A 16,476-nucleotide genomic window follows, 5' to 3' on the forward strand; every position below is an offset into this window, starting at 1 on the left:
TTTTGTCTGCATGTGTGTATATGTGCATCTCTCTTTCTTCACATTCTGAAGCATTCCGAAATGGTATGACATGGAGACACAGAGCTTTCCTGAGCATCTGTGCTAAATGAACACTGTAAAAGAGGTTTCCCTAGCAACGCAAACCATATGTAATGGCTTAAAATAGCTTTTCTCCAACTCCTAGGATGTCTTAGTGGTTTGCTCACAATTTCCATTTAAATCAAGATATATTTGCCCAGTTCAAAAAGGTTCTTCATTTTCTCAACTTCTATTTAAATGAACAGGCTTTGAAAATGCTCATTTCTTGCAAGAATGCCTCCCTTCCTCTTGACTTCTGATTTATCAGGTAAACTGCAGCATAGCAAATGGTGACAGTGGCTGTCCACTTGATCAAATGTATTCTCTTTGTTTGCTGTTCAAAACATTTTATTATAAGTATATTGGTGGTCTCTATTGCTTATTGTAACACGAAACTTCTAATTAAGGTAATAGACTTTTGATATTATCATGAGAGGATAAACTGTGCAACTATATAATATAATGCATCAGTCATAAGGTACATGCATTCCACTTTGCATTTAAGTAGCAGTTTTCAGGCAAATTTTGATATTTGAAAATACTGATCAGTTCTTATTGTGTCCCTAGGAAAATAGGTATCAAATGCTATCTTTAATGTGAGTAAACTGTGATACCAAGAGGCTAAACGATTTCTCTGAGTTTATGTAAGAAGCAAGCAACAAATCTGAGACATATCCCATGGATGTTGATTTCCAGATCCTAATGCAACTGGTCATAAAGTCATACATTTAAAAAGTTATAAGCTGGCTGAGAGAGCTTGAATTTGATTAAATCAGATGTTGATATATAGGTAAGATATCCAGATTCTTGTCCAAAGATTTTCAAAATATGTATAGCAAAACTGAAGAAAGAACCAGGTATCAGACATTGTTTTCTTTTCCAATAAATATGTTTGTTTAGCCTAAATGGGTTTTAGTTGAGAAAACAATGAAACAAACTTTTAATCATGTACTCTTTGTGTTCTCTTTCATTTCTAAATGTCAGCCTCATGCATGAGAATACAGTGCCTATTTCCTAATGAAACATTTTTAAAGTGTAGTCATTTAGATACAGTATCATAGATTTCAACCTCAAATGAAGTAATGGCTACAAGGTAGGGTGTTCCTTTAACTACGTTTAGTTATCCTTGTTACCTGTGAGCAGCAGACGGACTTAATGAAATATCCTGATAACATATAGAATGGAAACAGTTACTAGAATGAAGTGAAAGATGTTTTATGCTGATAATTACTGGATGAGCAGAATTGTTGGAAAGAGTCAGGCTCTGAGGTCTTGTTCTACCTATTTTAATTGGCTTTGAATTGAGTTTTGACTATTAAGGATTTGCTTGGAAAAGGAGGGAAGGGGGTGGACTAGGAGAAGATTTGCTGTCAGGGCTGCGTGGGAAGTTCTCGTGACAGTATATCTGACGATGGAGACACTGAGGTGGAGTCACAGAGGAGGAAATTTTGTTATAGCTTTGTTTTAGAGACTATTTTTTAAGTTGATTTCTTATACTTACCTTAAGCTCTTTCTGTGAATTCCGACAGTGCTTCAGCTTCATTTTTTTATTCATTTAGCCTGCAAACCTACAGGTATGCCATACACAAGCCATATTCTTTATCTTATCACCTGGTATAGTCATTCTCTAAATATAGTATCATTATTTTATTCTAGGAGAATGAAAGGAACTATAAAAAAAATTGGTATATATTGGGCTTAGCTGTTTGACTATAACAAACAAATCCCTTTATTTCTTTAAATGTGAAAGATTTTAGTAATGTTCCTCATTACAGTATTTCAAATAGTTCAAAGTAAACAATTCAGCCACAAAACAACAGTGAAATTAAACTGGTCATTTCTTTCAGAATGCTGTCTAGTTATAATTTTCAACTCAGGCAAACTCTCTCCCTCTTTTCCAAGAATGCTTCAATAACCATATGATTTCCTGTTGATTTTACAATTGCATATGCTCAGTATGTCTGTAAAAACTGTTCTGCATTGGTCGCATGTGTTTAATCATCTCCTTAACTTTTGCTGGAGACATTAAGAAGTGATTTTAGGAACAGTAATAACTCTTTAAAAAGTAATTTAACATCTGTCTTTGCTGAGAGCAAGCTCTATAGAGTGGAAATGAGAAGATAATTGAATCATAAAGAAATTGTTTTGAAATTAATAGAATTGTCTTAGTTTCTTAAATTACTATTAAATGGTATTTTTTTCCCCTTGCCTGTAATAATTCATCTTTGAAAGCTACACATGTTTAATGTAAGGCTGTAAAATACTGTGTGTTTTTAGTAAGTCATATTATTTCTTATTATAGCCTTCTTGGTGAGGGGTGGGGACACAGACTTAGAGTTGATGGCATCCAGAGGTCCTTTTCAGCTTAAATTAGTCTATGATTCTATTTATGCAGCTATGAAAAAAAATTCTTTTCAATAAATATCCACTCCTTCCACAGGCCAAACATAAAATTAATTTCAAAATACAAACCTACTTCTTCCTTTATTTTTTAAGAATTCTTTCAAACCACTTTAATTTCACATACTTTTTGCCTTTTCAAGTTCCTTATAAGATGTCATAATAAGAGAAAGTAGAAAAAAAATCATATGAGGATGCCTTTGAGACATATTGATTCTAATTTCTGTACTAAGAGCTGTTGTATGAAGCAACAGCATTTGTTTAGTCAGAATGACTTCATAGGTCACTGTTCATTACATTCGCACATTGCCTAAAAAGTCCTATCCCTCCTTGTGAATTATCAGCTTCTGGGAAAAAAGTAATTCTCCTCTTAGATTTTAATCCTGCAGCAGATGCCACTTACTATAACTTCCCAAATTTTCTACACTTAGGAAACATTGTTTACTCTCACCTATCATTTTTCAACCAGTTGTGAGTGAATTCCTGTAAAATGGCATTAAAATTCAGCTTAATGTCACTAATTATCTCATGTGCTACACATGCCTTTGTTCAGTTCATAAGTAAAACTAAAGTAATCTTTGGCACTAGCAGATGCAGCATCTCAGTGATGCCAATGGGGTGTTCATCAACGATCATTGCCTAGAATGTCACCCTCAGTCCCCGGCTGCAAACTGCTCTTCCACTGCGCTAAAGCACTGAAAGGCCACATGAGCTGTTCAAGCATCACTTCTGAGAGGAGATCAGCTACAATATTTTAAATAACCCATTTCAAATGTCTCCAGTTTCAAATTCATATTTTGGCCTTTAGTTAAAGGTCATCTTTAGAAGACAATTAGTTTTTGCTTGTTCCTGAGGTAGCAATGAAGCACTTTGGTTATCCATAGCGGACTGGCATAAAAACATCTTTTAAAAATACACTGCTGAAGTATATATTAAATTGCTAAATGTATTAAAGAAACCGCAAAATCCTCCACAAGACAGAAATGTAATTCCATTTCCTAGTTCTTACTTCTTGCCAAATTCTACAGTGTAAATGTAATATAATTATTATTTCTAAACACTTAGAGACAAAAGAGAATACTAACAGCAAGAATTTGTCACGAATAACATGTCAGAATAATCTGAAATCGTTCATTAATAGGTTGTAGTAGACATTATGGAGAACAGAAAAGAAGTAGTTGTCATTCATATCTTGGACATGAGAATATTATTTGACACTGTCTCATATCAGATAGTGCTAAGTTCAACCTGAAGCACTGTTTGGAGTAAGACATTATGGAACGGGTGCAAAACTGGTTTGAAATCATACTTTTAAAGTAATTATCAATGACTTATCTTCCTATTTATCAGTGAACCAAATGGGTTCCTAAGGAACTTTCCACTGAAGTTCCACTATGACTTTTCATAAATTTTCTCAATTACTTGGAGGAGGAGGAAATAAAGAGAAAGCTTTGATGGGAACTTTATTACAATTGAAGATCATGCTAAGCTGAGAATGGCTGCAAGTATATTGGAGCATAGAATCAGAACTGAATATTAACTCATATTGGAGACATTATCTGATAAACATGAGATGGAATTTATCTGTGCAAAGTACTATATTTAGGAACAAATAAATGCAAAAATTTACAGATGATTAGGGAACAGGTCTTTGGTACAGAGTCAGGAGTTTCACGTTAATCACAAGCCAGGCATGAGAAATACCACCATGTTGTTGACAGAAAAAAACCCCACTGAGCAGGATATTCAAAGAGATTTTTAGTCAGAATGACATGTAAGTAATCCTGCCCTCTACACTAGAATTGTCAGGCTTTAACCAGAAGATATCCCTATCTGACCACAGTACTGCAAGTACAAACAGACATGCTGCAGAAAGGCAGGGGAGCAATAAAAATTATCATAGCTGTCTAGCATAGGACTTCTGAAAAAAGCTTGAAAGAATTGCAGCTCTTTAGACTTATAGCAATTTTTAAACATATAAACAAATGCTGTAAAGAACCGTGTAGGAATAAGAAGAATAAGGGGAACAATATGCTATCTATATCCATGGGGGAACGATCAAGGAAATAATGAGCTTAAATTGTACTACAGATAACCAAGCAAGCAACTAAATATAGTTGATCCAATTTAGTCATAGAAGGATTGACATGCCATCTGACTAGATGTCCAGTATTCTTTATTATGTTTTCAAACCTTTCATTTGTTAAAGTTAATATTTTTAAAAGCTTTTTTTCAAAATGTTGGAAGTTCAGTGAAAATAAAATTGGAGCAGTTATGTTTTCATTTAAAAATAAAGGCTGCTGCTATGTGAGATTAGGAATAATAATTTCTAAACTTTTACTTTAGGCATCAGGGATGGTTCACGAAACTGAATTCTTACTCACGTGGGGAAAATAGTGTCGTGATGTTCTACTCTGAATGCAGTCCTTTATCATCTTCACTGCAAAGGATACGTCATAGTCCTTCCATTTACTAGGTGCATTGTCATTTGTTAACAGTCATTCTCATGACTCAGTGGTAGGACTCTGCTTATTTGGATACCCAGAACAGTAATCTTAATGTAAAAACCGGCTCAATCTGGTTTGACCAGTGGTTTCATAGAATAAGCCATATGTTCCATTTTCACCAGGAAAATTATCACCTGTTTTCTTTTTTGGAAGTGATCTTTTGTATCAAAAAATTAAGCAGACATCATTTCAGTGAGTATCAGTTACAAACTTTAGAAGACATGATGAATGTGTAGTGTAATGGCTCTCCCCAAAAAAGTGCTCAGCAGAAGGAAACATGACAGCATGTGTCCGTGGTCTGTGCCACATTAGCTAACCAAAGAAATGATATCATATGTTCAAGAAATTGGGGTCAGGCACTGCACACTGATTTATTCATTTGCACCTGTTCAATATCTTCTGGGATACTGCAACAATTAAAGGGGTATTTTTTCCTTGTGGCACCTTTATGTCACGCTGGAATGTGAGCCAAGGCTGCTATCTGCTACTGGAAATAAAAATAGAACCCCAGGGAAAACCCTTATATAGGGGATAATATCCAAAACATTCGTGTATATATATGTGTGTGTATATGTATATGTCAGAGACAGTGAGGGAAACGGTCTGTTACTTATTTCCATATGGTTGACAAAAAAAAAAAAAAGACAAATGAGTTTTCATGTCTTAAGATGAACTATCAAAATAACTGAACATCATAAATAGTCACTACAGAAAATGCATTGCCTCAATTAAGAGGATATTCCTCTCAAATATCTGTTTCCAAGTACATCAGTACTGACCGCTTGGATTATGACATCAAAAGATTCTATTAAAATTAATTAGAAGTATATTTTTTCTCATATGGGAAATTAGAAAGCATGTATCTTTAGCAAAACTAGGGTTTGTCAGTCAGACTAGAGTTTGTCAGCAATTTTTCAGCCATAGAATTAGAAAAAATGCATAAGAGAAAAATGGTGAATGGATGCTACATTCATTATTGAAATCTAACTGCCTTTGGGCAACTAGGAAGAGGCACACACATACTTTACCAGCACACATTGTCTTCAGTAATATACTTACAGAATCAGTATATCTCCTAGCAAGCATGCATGAATTGATGTGGCAATGTAGCATAATGTTAATAAATACTAGGCATAGTGCTCATATTGAAAGGTCAACAGAATCATGCCTGTGAGTCCAAACTTTATCAAGGAAAGTAATCAAGACAATTCAATATCATGGATTCTTCTTATTAGGAGATATCAGTGCTTTTTCAGATGGTGTGTGCACAAGTGCATGTTCATGTGTTACAGACAAGAGCAGTTTTTATCAACTGTCAAACAAAATCTAGCAATCAAATCCTTTGAGTTTTTCTGATGTCTCTGGACCACCGTCAGATCACTTTCTTTGAAAGAAATGGAACTGCTTCTGTTTCATGGAGCTGATGGAGGAGCCTGAACCTCGAAAGATTCCAGACAGTTAGAGATCAGATATGATCATCAACTAGCTAAAGTGCACAAAAATCCACAACCATGCCTTCTGAACCAGAAGCAATTCACAGTTTATTTACCATGCATTCCTTCAGAGCTCACTTAAGCTCCTACTGACTTTAAGCCAAACCTGAAGTCTTTGAAGGTTTTTGCTCTTCCTTTGCATGGCCATACTCTGCGGGTTTAGCTTTCTGACCATCCTCATAATACCGTAATATTTTATAGTGGGAAGTACAGTGTACAAATAAACAAAATAACTTGGTATCTATTCAGGTTTTAGCTAGTTCCTCTGTTTTTCACCTGTGAAAAGGTCCCAGTCCTCATTCAAGGAATAGATTGGTGAGAATCAGACTAGGTCAATGAAATGTGTATCATCCATTGTTCAGCTTTTTTCAAAACTATAGATGCACCATCCCTAAGGATCTTACAACGGGTCAATGCCTGTCATTTTAGATGCTTCTAGAAGACTGTTTGATGCCTGTTGAGTATGTTCCCCCCCCAACACTGGGTAAGACAGTCCCCAGACACGCTGGGAGGCTTTACTTAACCTTGTGCCAATAAGCAATGTATTTATCTGTTATGTACCTAGCATAGATTGGTCCATCACATCTTAACTGGCTACGGTTACTACAAAACTAATGAGTTTTGGTCACTTACGCCCTCATTTACTTTGTCATTTGTCACGGGACATCATTCAGAAACAAGCCTGTAGGTAAGAAGGGTTTCTTTAGGTCTTGCACTATTTAATTTGGGTACAGGAGTACCAAAAAAGATTGAAGAAAGCAGAAACAAGCGTATTGATGATAGTATATTTGAAATGGAACTGTTTTGAACCTTCTTATTGTCCTTTCCTCCTCAATAAACAAGCCTAATTTCATCAACCCCAGGGTGCTATGTCTGTATCACTGAAAAAGTTAAGTCCTAAGGTTTCTAAAGACATCTCAAGTTTTTCTGAAGAAATTGAGAACATAGTTTTCATGTTTCCAAAGCTTTTTCATAGGAAGCATTAAGCCACTAGTACAAACTGCTTTCATCGTCTGCTCAAGATTGAGGTATTGGCCTGATTTCTATCCTTTTCTACTCTTTTCAATGTCCTAGTGACATGTATTAGAGTCCTCTCTGAGAGTCCAGCTAAAAATGGGACTTCTACAGGCAGAGGTAAACTTGCTGGATTAGAGACAACCACTCTGAAGATACAATTCCTTTTATGGAATAAAAGGCAATTTTTTATGAGATTGTCTTTGGTGAGCTCAGGTATGAATGTAAAAGAGCATATGGCTGCCATAACTGTATAGTTCATTATGCAGTGGCTTTAATAGTGTAAGGAGATGGACTCTGGGGATAGTGCAAATGATTGATTTTTCAGATGTGTTAATTACTAGCAGACCCAATACAATTGATTGTGACTATTTGGAACTTCTAAAGTAAAAGGCAGCCTAAAATGATGTAAAAGGATGCTTTCAAAGGTATAAGGCATTGTTCTGAAGAGATGAAAACATATCCAGCAACTAGATATAGATAGATACAGATATAAGTCTGCTTCTCTTTATTTCTTCTTCTCAGTATTTCATTTCTACCCAATCAATTAGCATATTAATTTGTGTGTGGCCTGTGTTAGATGCTACAGGGGAAGAGAACAGTGATTTACTTAATGATTTCTGTTGGTACGTATTTAAGAAATTGGAGCTATGTTGAGGTGTCTTTAATGATCTATTTTATTTTCTTGAAATAAAATTTTAATTATAGACTCATAGTCATGAATCACTTTCTAAGCAATTTCTTACAAATTCAGCCTTTTAAGGTGTATGTTAAGATAGGTTTTAACCTACAACATGCATAAAAAGCTTTTACTGATAACTTTACAGAAATTACACATATTTGAATATAATGATATAAGATATATATATTCCCAAAACTTTTCTAAAAGCTGCAAATTTAAACAGCTCAAGAGAAGAACTTAAATTTGAATGATTATGAAGGCATGAAACTTCATGAGGTCTCAGCAAAAAGTTTATATGTAGCTGGAGAAAATGTCACATCTTATTCTCGAAGACGGGGGCTTATTACCTTCCAAACTGAACTGATTATGCTTTTTTTACCTTATTCTTCACCTGACACAGAATCTTATTTTGATTATTCAGTGTTCCTTATTTTTCTTCAAATCAAATTGACTTTCTTTCTAAGGTGTGCCTAAAATTACTTGTTTTTTTTCCCCAGGAAATTTGTACTGTCATTCAAAACATTATACTAAGAGTATGCTTCTTACATATTACAAACTAGTACACTAGTAAACATACAGAACTACCACATTCCTACGTCACTGATTTTATTCTGTAATGATTTTATGTAGTACATATTGACTACTCATACTGTTTTCAAAATGACATTTTGGAATGCATTTTTTTTCTGTTCAGTCTGCAGATGTTCCCTACACCAGATGTACAACTTGAAAAATAATAACTGCTAAAAATACACAAACTCTCAGTTTTGTTTTTACTGAAACTATAACTTCAAGTAGGATAGATTTGTATTTAAATACAATGTAAGAAACCGAAATTATTCCCAAAGACTGATGGCAATCTCATCAAATGGTGTAAATAATTGCATTATAAATGCATAATCTGAGTCCAAGGTGGGGTAAAGGTGGGGTAGAATTGTTGCTGTACAAGCTAATAATACTGACATCAATTTTGAGAAAAAAAATTAAAAAATTTAAAGGCATGCTTAATCAAATAACTGGTATTAATATTTTCTTCTCTGTATTAACATCTTAAAAATAGTTCTTTCTTTGTACTTACACCTTTACGGTCTCATAGCTGTAATGTTTTTTCACCTGACCTTGCAGAAAGTATTTGTCTTCATATACTAAACAAGCTGTTGAAGTAAAGTGACTTCAAATAAACCTCTAAAAAAAGCTAGCAAAGATGCTTCCTTTCCACTTAGTTCAAGGTTAATTATGCTTGTCAAGAAGGCAGTAAAAAAAAAAGCAGTGAGAAATTTGACAGATCGATGGCAACCACACAGACTGTGCACCTCCAGCAGTTCCCATTTGTCAAAGTTGCACCCATTGATAAAGTCAGAATGAGGACAGTATTTCAGAAGGCTCATTTATTCATTGCACTTAAACATAATAAATCAAGACACAAAAAAAAAAAGTGCTGTAAACTGTAATAGACAAAATTTGGCAAATTGGCAGATTTTATTCTTATGGAATAGTTATGAAATCATGTATCTTAAGCAAAGATCAAAATTTCATGACAGTGTTCCTCTTCTTTTTTTTAATGTGAATGTTTTCCTATTCATCTGAGTGTGGGTGTGCACATATATAAAGTGAGACTAATGCTGTAACGAACTCTGATTAAAAACAAAGACAGTTTTAGGGAATAACTTGGATAGAAGTATGGCTTTCTAAGTGCAGACTTTAAAACTCCTACCTCTCTGCAGATTCATCTGAATTTTCTTCTGTGATCATCTGCAACTCCTGTGTGGTTTTACTTGAATCTTCTTTGACACAGTTTTCCTCTGTGCTTGTTTTGGGAATATCCTCATTTGATCGAAGCTGTTCTATGAGATTTTGTTGATGCCAGGTTTGAATAGATCGGTGGTGCACTGGGGTTGGACCTGGCACCGGTGCCAGTATATTGTGGTGGACAGGACTGCTGTTTTTCTTCAGCCCATTTCTGTCCCGAGAGTGGCTCTTCAACCTGTTCTGAACCGGTGTCCCTCTGTGCTCATATCCTTCCTGCTGATGGCAGCCCCCCGTGCCTGCGGAGCCTTGCGAGGGGTGACTGAACCACCTCCAGCGGAGCCTCAGGATCTGCTTCACATCAAACTCTTTCTTTCCAGATACTGACATTTTTTTTCAGGAAAAAAAAAAAAAAAAAGACAAAAGCCTATTCTTTTAGAAAGGAAATGGATTCTTTGTTATCTCTTGTGTTTCAACTCCTCTTCTTAAGAAAAGACAACAAAAGAACAAATACCGGTAGCTCTCTCCCTCTCTCTTCTGATTAATATACTGCAAGCTCTTCGAGCCGATGCTAAGCTGCTGCTAACTGTATAGGTGGGAATCCATACTGACAGGATGATGAGGTCAGACCTTAACCAAGTAAATCAGCTTAGCACAGGAAAGCAGCAACCATAACACTACCCAGCTGCTAGGTTTACACGCTCACGGCACTACAGCACAGCTCTCTAATATATAACCTAGCCTCACATGATCCTAAGGGATCCGAAGCTGCAACTTAAGATGCAGGAAAGCACATACAAATAAAGTGACAAGACTTTCTATCTCACGAGGTTTTCCATCAAGCCTGCTAATAAGCAATGCTGAATTTCACAGAAGATTTATAGAGAATTCTTTTATAGTCTTCTTGCGTAGATTTTTGGTAACGATTCACTGTGAAACTATCCTGCAGTTCATGTGTTTCCTTAAGGGGTTTGCATTTGTTTATCTTGCTGTGTAAAATTCCTACAAATGGCCTCAGTGTGGTAGCACTTACCTAAAGGAAAGAGGCAGCATTTGAATACATTGTGCAGAACTGTATGTATTTTCTCACCTAAAGATAGATTTCTTGATATAATTACGGGGGTATGAAAACAGAGGGAGGGAGCTCATGAAAATCAGAGATGTGCTCCCTGAATGACTGTATCTGTGGAAAACACACTGTTTCCTGGCTAAGTGCCTGTGTAAACACCCTTTGCCATCCTGCTCGTAATTTCTCACGGACAGTGAAACAAGTGTGATATTTTTTTTGAAAACACCTTTCTTTTGATAGTGTACACTGTAACATGTTTTCAGCATATTTAATAGATGATATATATTCATTCTCATGCATTCATTAATAGGCAGGGCCGTGAGAACTGTTCCCTGTGTGTTTTGAAATAATGTACACCGAATGTTTTCACATGCAATTTGAAAATAATTAAATGAACTGGAATTTTTTTCTTATGTTCTCCACAGTTTGCTACTGATGGTCTATACAATTGTTAGCACTGCACAGAAATAAAAAAAGCTGTAACAGAGAGTCAGTAAAACAGGATTCAGAACTAAAGGACAGTACCCCTTTCCAACACATCTTCTTACATCTCCCCTTCAGACCTTCCCATGTTAACTTCCTTTTTCTCTGCCTGCATTGTGATTTGTTTCTTCTTTATTTTTCTAAACTCTACTGACAGGATGTTGAATCTTCAAACACTAAAATCTGCTTTCTTTTCTTTTTTGGCCGCATATAATGCAAACAGAGAAATGTGAAGTAGAGTTTTGAAAGGAAAAAGCAAAAGGAGAGGATAAGACTAAGGAATTATCAGCCTTTATGCTGGGCTGCCATGCTCCTATCCGGTTCATGGTATTCAAGCAAATGATATGCAGTATCATGGACTAGCTGCATGTGAGATAGGACAAGTGAAGAACAGTAAAATAGTTGAAAGATACTGTACTATTTAGATAGATAGAGGGAAAGAAAAGACTTTCTACAAAAGATAGTCTATGAGAAAGAGTTGGCCATAAAAGGCAGAAAGGAAGAAGTTGAGGAAAGATACTTGACAGACCTAACCAATGCATATTTGTTGCTATACAGAACATTGAGGCTGACCTATGGCAGTAAAATGTGATTTTGATAGTAGGGTAAATGTCTATGACAGACAGAACAAGAAAAACTTGGTTGCAGATAAGAATCCTTTCTTATATGAAAAAATAAACTATCTGTGGGAGCTAAAATACAAGCCCCAGCAAGCCTTACTGCAGTGCTTTGGCATAATTGCTCCCTCCGCTGACCCCACTCCTCTGCGATGGGTTCCTGTTCTTGCAGCAGTTGTCAGAACTCACATGTGCCTTGGCTGCTTCAGTCAAAAGTCACAATTGCCCACCCAGCAAAGGCTGGCTTACACTCAGGCACCAGCCCCGGGGTCTCACCAGCTCTGATGCAAGAACCCTTCTGCTCTGCCACTGCTCTTCCCAGCGCTGTCATTTACACAACAGCAAAGGTTGCCACATTCTCACATACAGCCATCCCAAACCAGTGCAGCTCCCCTACAAAAGTAATACTCTATTTAACAGTATTTCATTAAGACAAACTGTGTTCTGTAATATTTACTGGAGAATGAGATGAAAGAAGGCTGGTTTTGGTTAGAATATCAGGCTGTAAGCATTCCTAAAGGAACAAATTTTAAAAGACTTCATTTTATGTGTTACGGGAATGGATAGAAACAAGAAAACTTGTTCAACTTCTAAGAAGTTATATTAAGAAGAAGGTATATAAAGGCCTGTTCGTGAGTTTAGCAGAGGGTTCCAATTTAAGCTTGTTGAGAATATAAGCTTATAAAGAAGCTGCTTCCAAACTTCAGGGATTTTAAAGAATTTATAGGGAGTGAATGGCTGAAAGAAAATGCTGTCCATTAAGTAAGAGAGATTATATTTCCAGAAGTCAGTGTAAGATGTTTTCACACTTTAATGATGACATTTTAAACCAATCTGAAATTTTCTGTAGACACAAATATTTCAGGTATTTTTTCTTGCATTACAACTATAAAATATTTAATGCAATGTTTCTTAACTTCTCAATTTCAGCGTACACACTTATGGATGTTATTCTTTTCAATTTCACAAAGTAATAAGACTTACCAGCCTGCATGGCAATCTGAGATCTGTTTTAAGGAGGGAGTCTCTATATACCAAGTTAATAAAACAATGTATGATAAAATCTTGTAGAAGGGGACAGAGAACATGGTTTCTCACTACTCTCTGAATCAGGTCATTGAGCTATCTCAGCAACTCTGTCAGTTCCTCTTAACAGCTCTGATACATTTAATCCATAATTTTTCACCATGTCACAAAGCTCCTGTTGGTTTCCTTTCCTTAAATCCCTTTTGTAGAAGTCACCCTTTACTCCAAGATATCATCAAAAGCATATTCCTTGAATTTTACTTGAGAATGTACAGACAGTACTTCTGTTTGTGAATTACTCAGTTTCCTACTAACTCAGTACATGTTTTTGCAGACATAGAGTGTATCTAGCTAAAATTAAAATAGCAAAACTGGACATTTGCTGAAGAAACTGTCTTGCTCAAAAAGTCAGCTTGAGTCAGCACAGGGTATGTTTCAGGTAGGGCATAAGTAGATTATTTTTCACACAGCTTGTTACCATTCTGGCTAAAATTTCAATGTGCTGTACTAGGACAGTATAAGCGATTTGATACTCCAAAACTTCAGGCCTGAAATGATTAGAAGCAGGTATGTGGCATAAAGCTGCACCCCGTTTATACATATATATGCCACATAACTGCTTTTAGTCATTTAGATCTATCTTCTGGTGAGAAAACTAAGTTCCCTTGATGTGAGTGTTTACTTCTTGATGATTTCTTTATAAATCTCTAATGTATTTTTAGGTGTATCTCTGACTCGGTTCAAACTTTTAAATGTGAAAAGGTATGATTTTTCTGTTATTACTATTCCTGATTTAATATGCTTGGTCTCATTTAGATAAATATCCACCAGTAACAGCATTAATTTTTCCCCTCATGGTTGGAAATCTCCAAAGAACAGGATTTTCTAGGGTAAGTCTAGCCAGGGCCACCAAGACGATCAGGCAGCTGGAACATATGATGGATGAGGGGAGGCTGCTAGAATATGATGTGTTCAACCTTATGAAGAAAAGGCTCAGGGGCATCTTACTGCTGCCTTTGGGTACTTAATGGGAGAGTACAGAGAAGACAGAGCCAGGGTATTTTAGAGGTGTCCAGTGATAGGACTAGAGGCAACAGACACCTCTTGGTACATGGGGAAATTTGATTAGATACAAGAAAAACTTCTACCCATGAGGGTGATCAAGCAGGTGGGATGAGATTGCCAAGAGAGGTTGTGGCATCTCCTTCCTCAGAGAAAGTGAAATCCCAAATGGACTTGGTCCTGTGTAACTGCTCTAACTGGACTTGCTTTGAGCAGGTATCAGACTAGATAGGCTCGAGAGGTCCCTTCCAACTTGTTATCCTGTGAGTGTGTGACATGTCACGGAGTGTTTGAGATGTTTATCTAATGGCTACAGTAGAGACAAGTAAAACTAATATGATTTTCATTTATGAAAAAGAGAGAGAGAGATATTGATTTCTAGAAATCTCAACTCCGGTAGCAAAACAGCTACAGCTAAGTATCACTGCCTGCAGTTGTAGAGGATTTCTAATTGTTCATCCCACAGGAGGCTTGCTAATAGTTTGAGGAAAAAACTTTATTCTCTGAAAAACCTCCATTCGATTCAATGGGTATGAGCTTTTGAGGAAGATCTTTGATCTGGTTAGGAAATTGCACTAAATATGATGGTAGACTGGCATCTAGCAGGAAATTTTGCATAATTTTAAAGGGTTTGTATAAACATATTGAACTTCCAGATATTTTGAAAGACGTGTATTAAGAGTTTTAAGATTACAAGTGTATATACCTAATACAATATTTGAATTAGCAAATTATAAAATTACTTTTGTCATAAACTACCTATAAGAAGAAATTGAGAATTTTTTTTCTGTCACAAACCATGTTTTAAATAGGCTTCAAAAATTACTTTTAGCTGCAGCTGCCTCCCACATTCATCTGCCGCCAAAACACCTTTTAGAAATGAGTTTCCTAATGCATTTCAAAATGTCCAGATTTTCTAGTTAATAACTTAGTAATTTTTTCTTTTGAGAATTTAAGCAAGTGAAATGTATTTGTGCAGTTATGTAATGTTTATTGTCTTCTCAAAAGAGACATAGCAAATGATTTCTTATTCTTTTTCTGTTTGCCCTGAGCTGGTGGTACAGTGCATGTTTGAAAAGCCTATTAGAAAAATCTCTCCTTGTTCCCACAAGCCTTGCAAAGAATAATGAAAAGGAATCATCTGACTTTCTTGTAGAATAATTCAAGAAAGATACCATTTGCAGACTCTGAAGTCAGCAGTATTACAAGGACTAAGTTACTAGCAAGAGCTAATACAGATCTTTGCTGGATGTGAGGCAGACAAGAAAAAAATTATTTTTTTTATTAGATAAAAGTCAAGGATAGCTTTGTACTAGAGGTCTTCAATGCCAAACTCACTGACCCAAATAGGAAAAATCTGCATACGCTGAATGAGACAATCAAAAAAGCAACCTAAGCACAGAAAGTTAAGAATGTTTTCTCATATTTTTCGATATTTCATGTCTATGCTGACATTAATTTTTTTAGAAAGTCAAGTTAATTACAAGCTTGTGTCAATCCTGTATACTCTACAGTGTTGCATATGAGGAAAACGTCATAAGATCTACATATGTGTAGATTGTTGATAGCTAAAGTCCTATGTAAAAAAGCTCTATGCTCTCTACCCAAACAGTGTGTTCTACAGGGTCTTCACAGTTTGTGTACTCAGCCTGTGTACTTAACACTGCATATGAAGCCAGATAAAGAGAACAAGAAGTTGAATATTTTTATTACACTGTTTTGAAAATAGTGCTTCAAGAGAACTCCCATTAGTCCATCCTTTGTAAAAGAGATACTCCAGGAAACATCTGCATAGCACAGCACCAGCATTAACAGAAGTCAAAGTTAAATGGAAAGGAGCATGACAAAAACAAAAACAAATAGCTATATTTAAAATCTGCAGGAAAGTTCAACTTGCTTTTAAAAGAAAACTTTGAATCTCAGCAAATGCAAATCACTTTAAGACAATCAGTTACTTTAGATACTTCCTACTAAAGGAGGCAATAGAGATGATCTACTTAAGGGAAAGTGTTGACACATTTAGACGCAAATGCTTCCTCAAATAACTGCAAACTGTACTACAGATTGCAACCCACCTACAAAGCTGTATGCCAAAATTGGAAAAAAAATCACAGCATTTCTACAAGATCCAAGGAAAAAGAATGTGAGAAGTAAGCCTGGCATAAGTAAGTCTGACTAAGAACATGCTAAACAGGAGGAACATTGTCACCCTCAAAATGAAAACAGAATATTAGAGTGAAATAAGAAATAGTAAATAAAATATCCACTTTACAGGCAACTGGGAAGGATCTCCCATGTA

The 16,476-nt window shown here is 35.8% G+C and overlaps 1 protein-coding gene across 5 annotated transcripts in view; it reads right to left on the reverse strand.

Moving 5' to 3' along the window:
* The window catches only part of KLHL4 (kelch like family member 4), a 100,061-nt gene that overhangs the window by 34,634 nt on the left and 48,951 nt on the right, over window positions 1-16,476 (reverse strand). For 2 of the 5 annotated variants that reach the window (XR_012624544.1, XM_074834785.1), the window contains exon 1: window positions 9,889-10,461. The exons of the other annotated variants lie outside the window; for them this stretch is intronic. Coding sequence is in view for 1 of the 2 variants with exons in the window: in XM_074834785.1 (XP_074690886.1) it covers window positions 9,889-10,310 (422 nt within the window). In the remaining variant the exon portion in view is untranslated. Of the gene's footprint in view, window positions 1-9,888; window positions 10,462-16,476 lie in introns of those variants that run through there. 5 annotated transcript variants of the gene reach the window in all.

Source organism: Strix aluco, chromosome 10 (assembly GCF_031877795.1).
Source record: "Strix aluco isolate bStrAlu1 chromosome 10, bStrAlu1.hap1, whole genome shotgun sequence".
NCBI classification, from domain to species: Eukaryota; Metazoa; Chordata; class Aves; order Strigiformes; family Strigidae; genus Strix; species Strix aluco.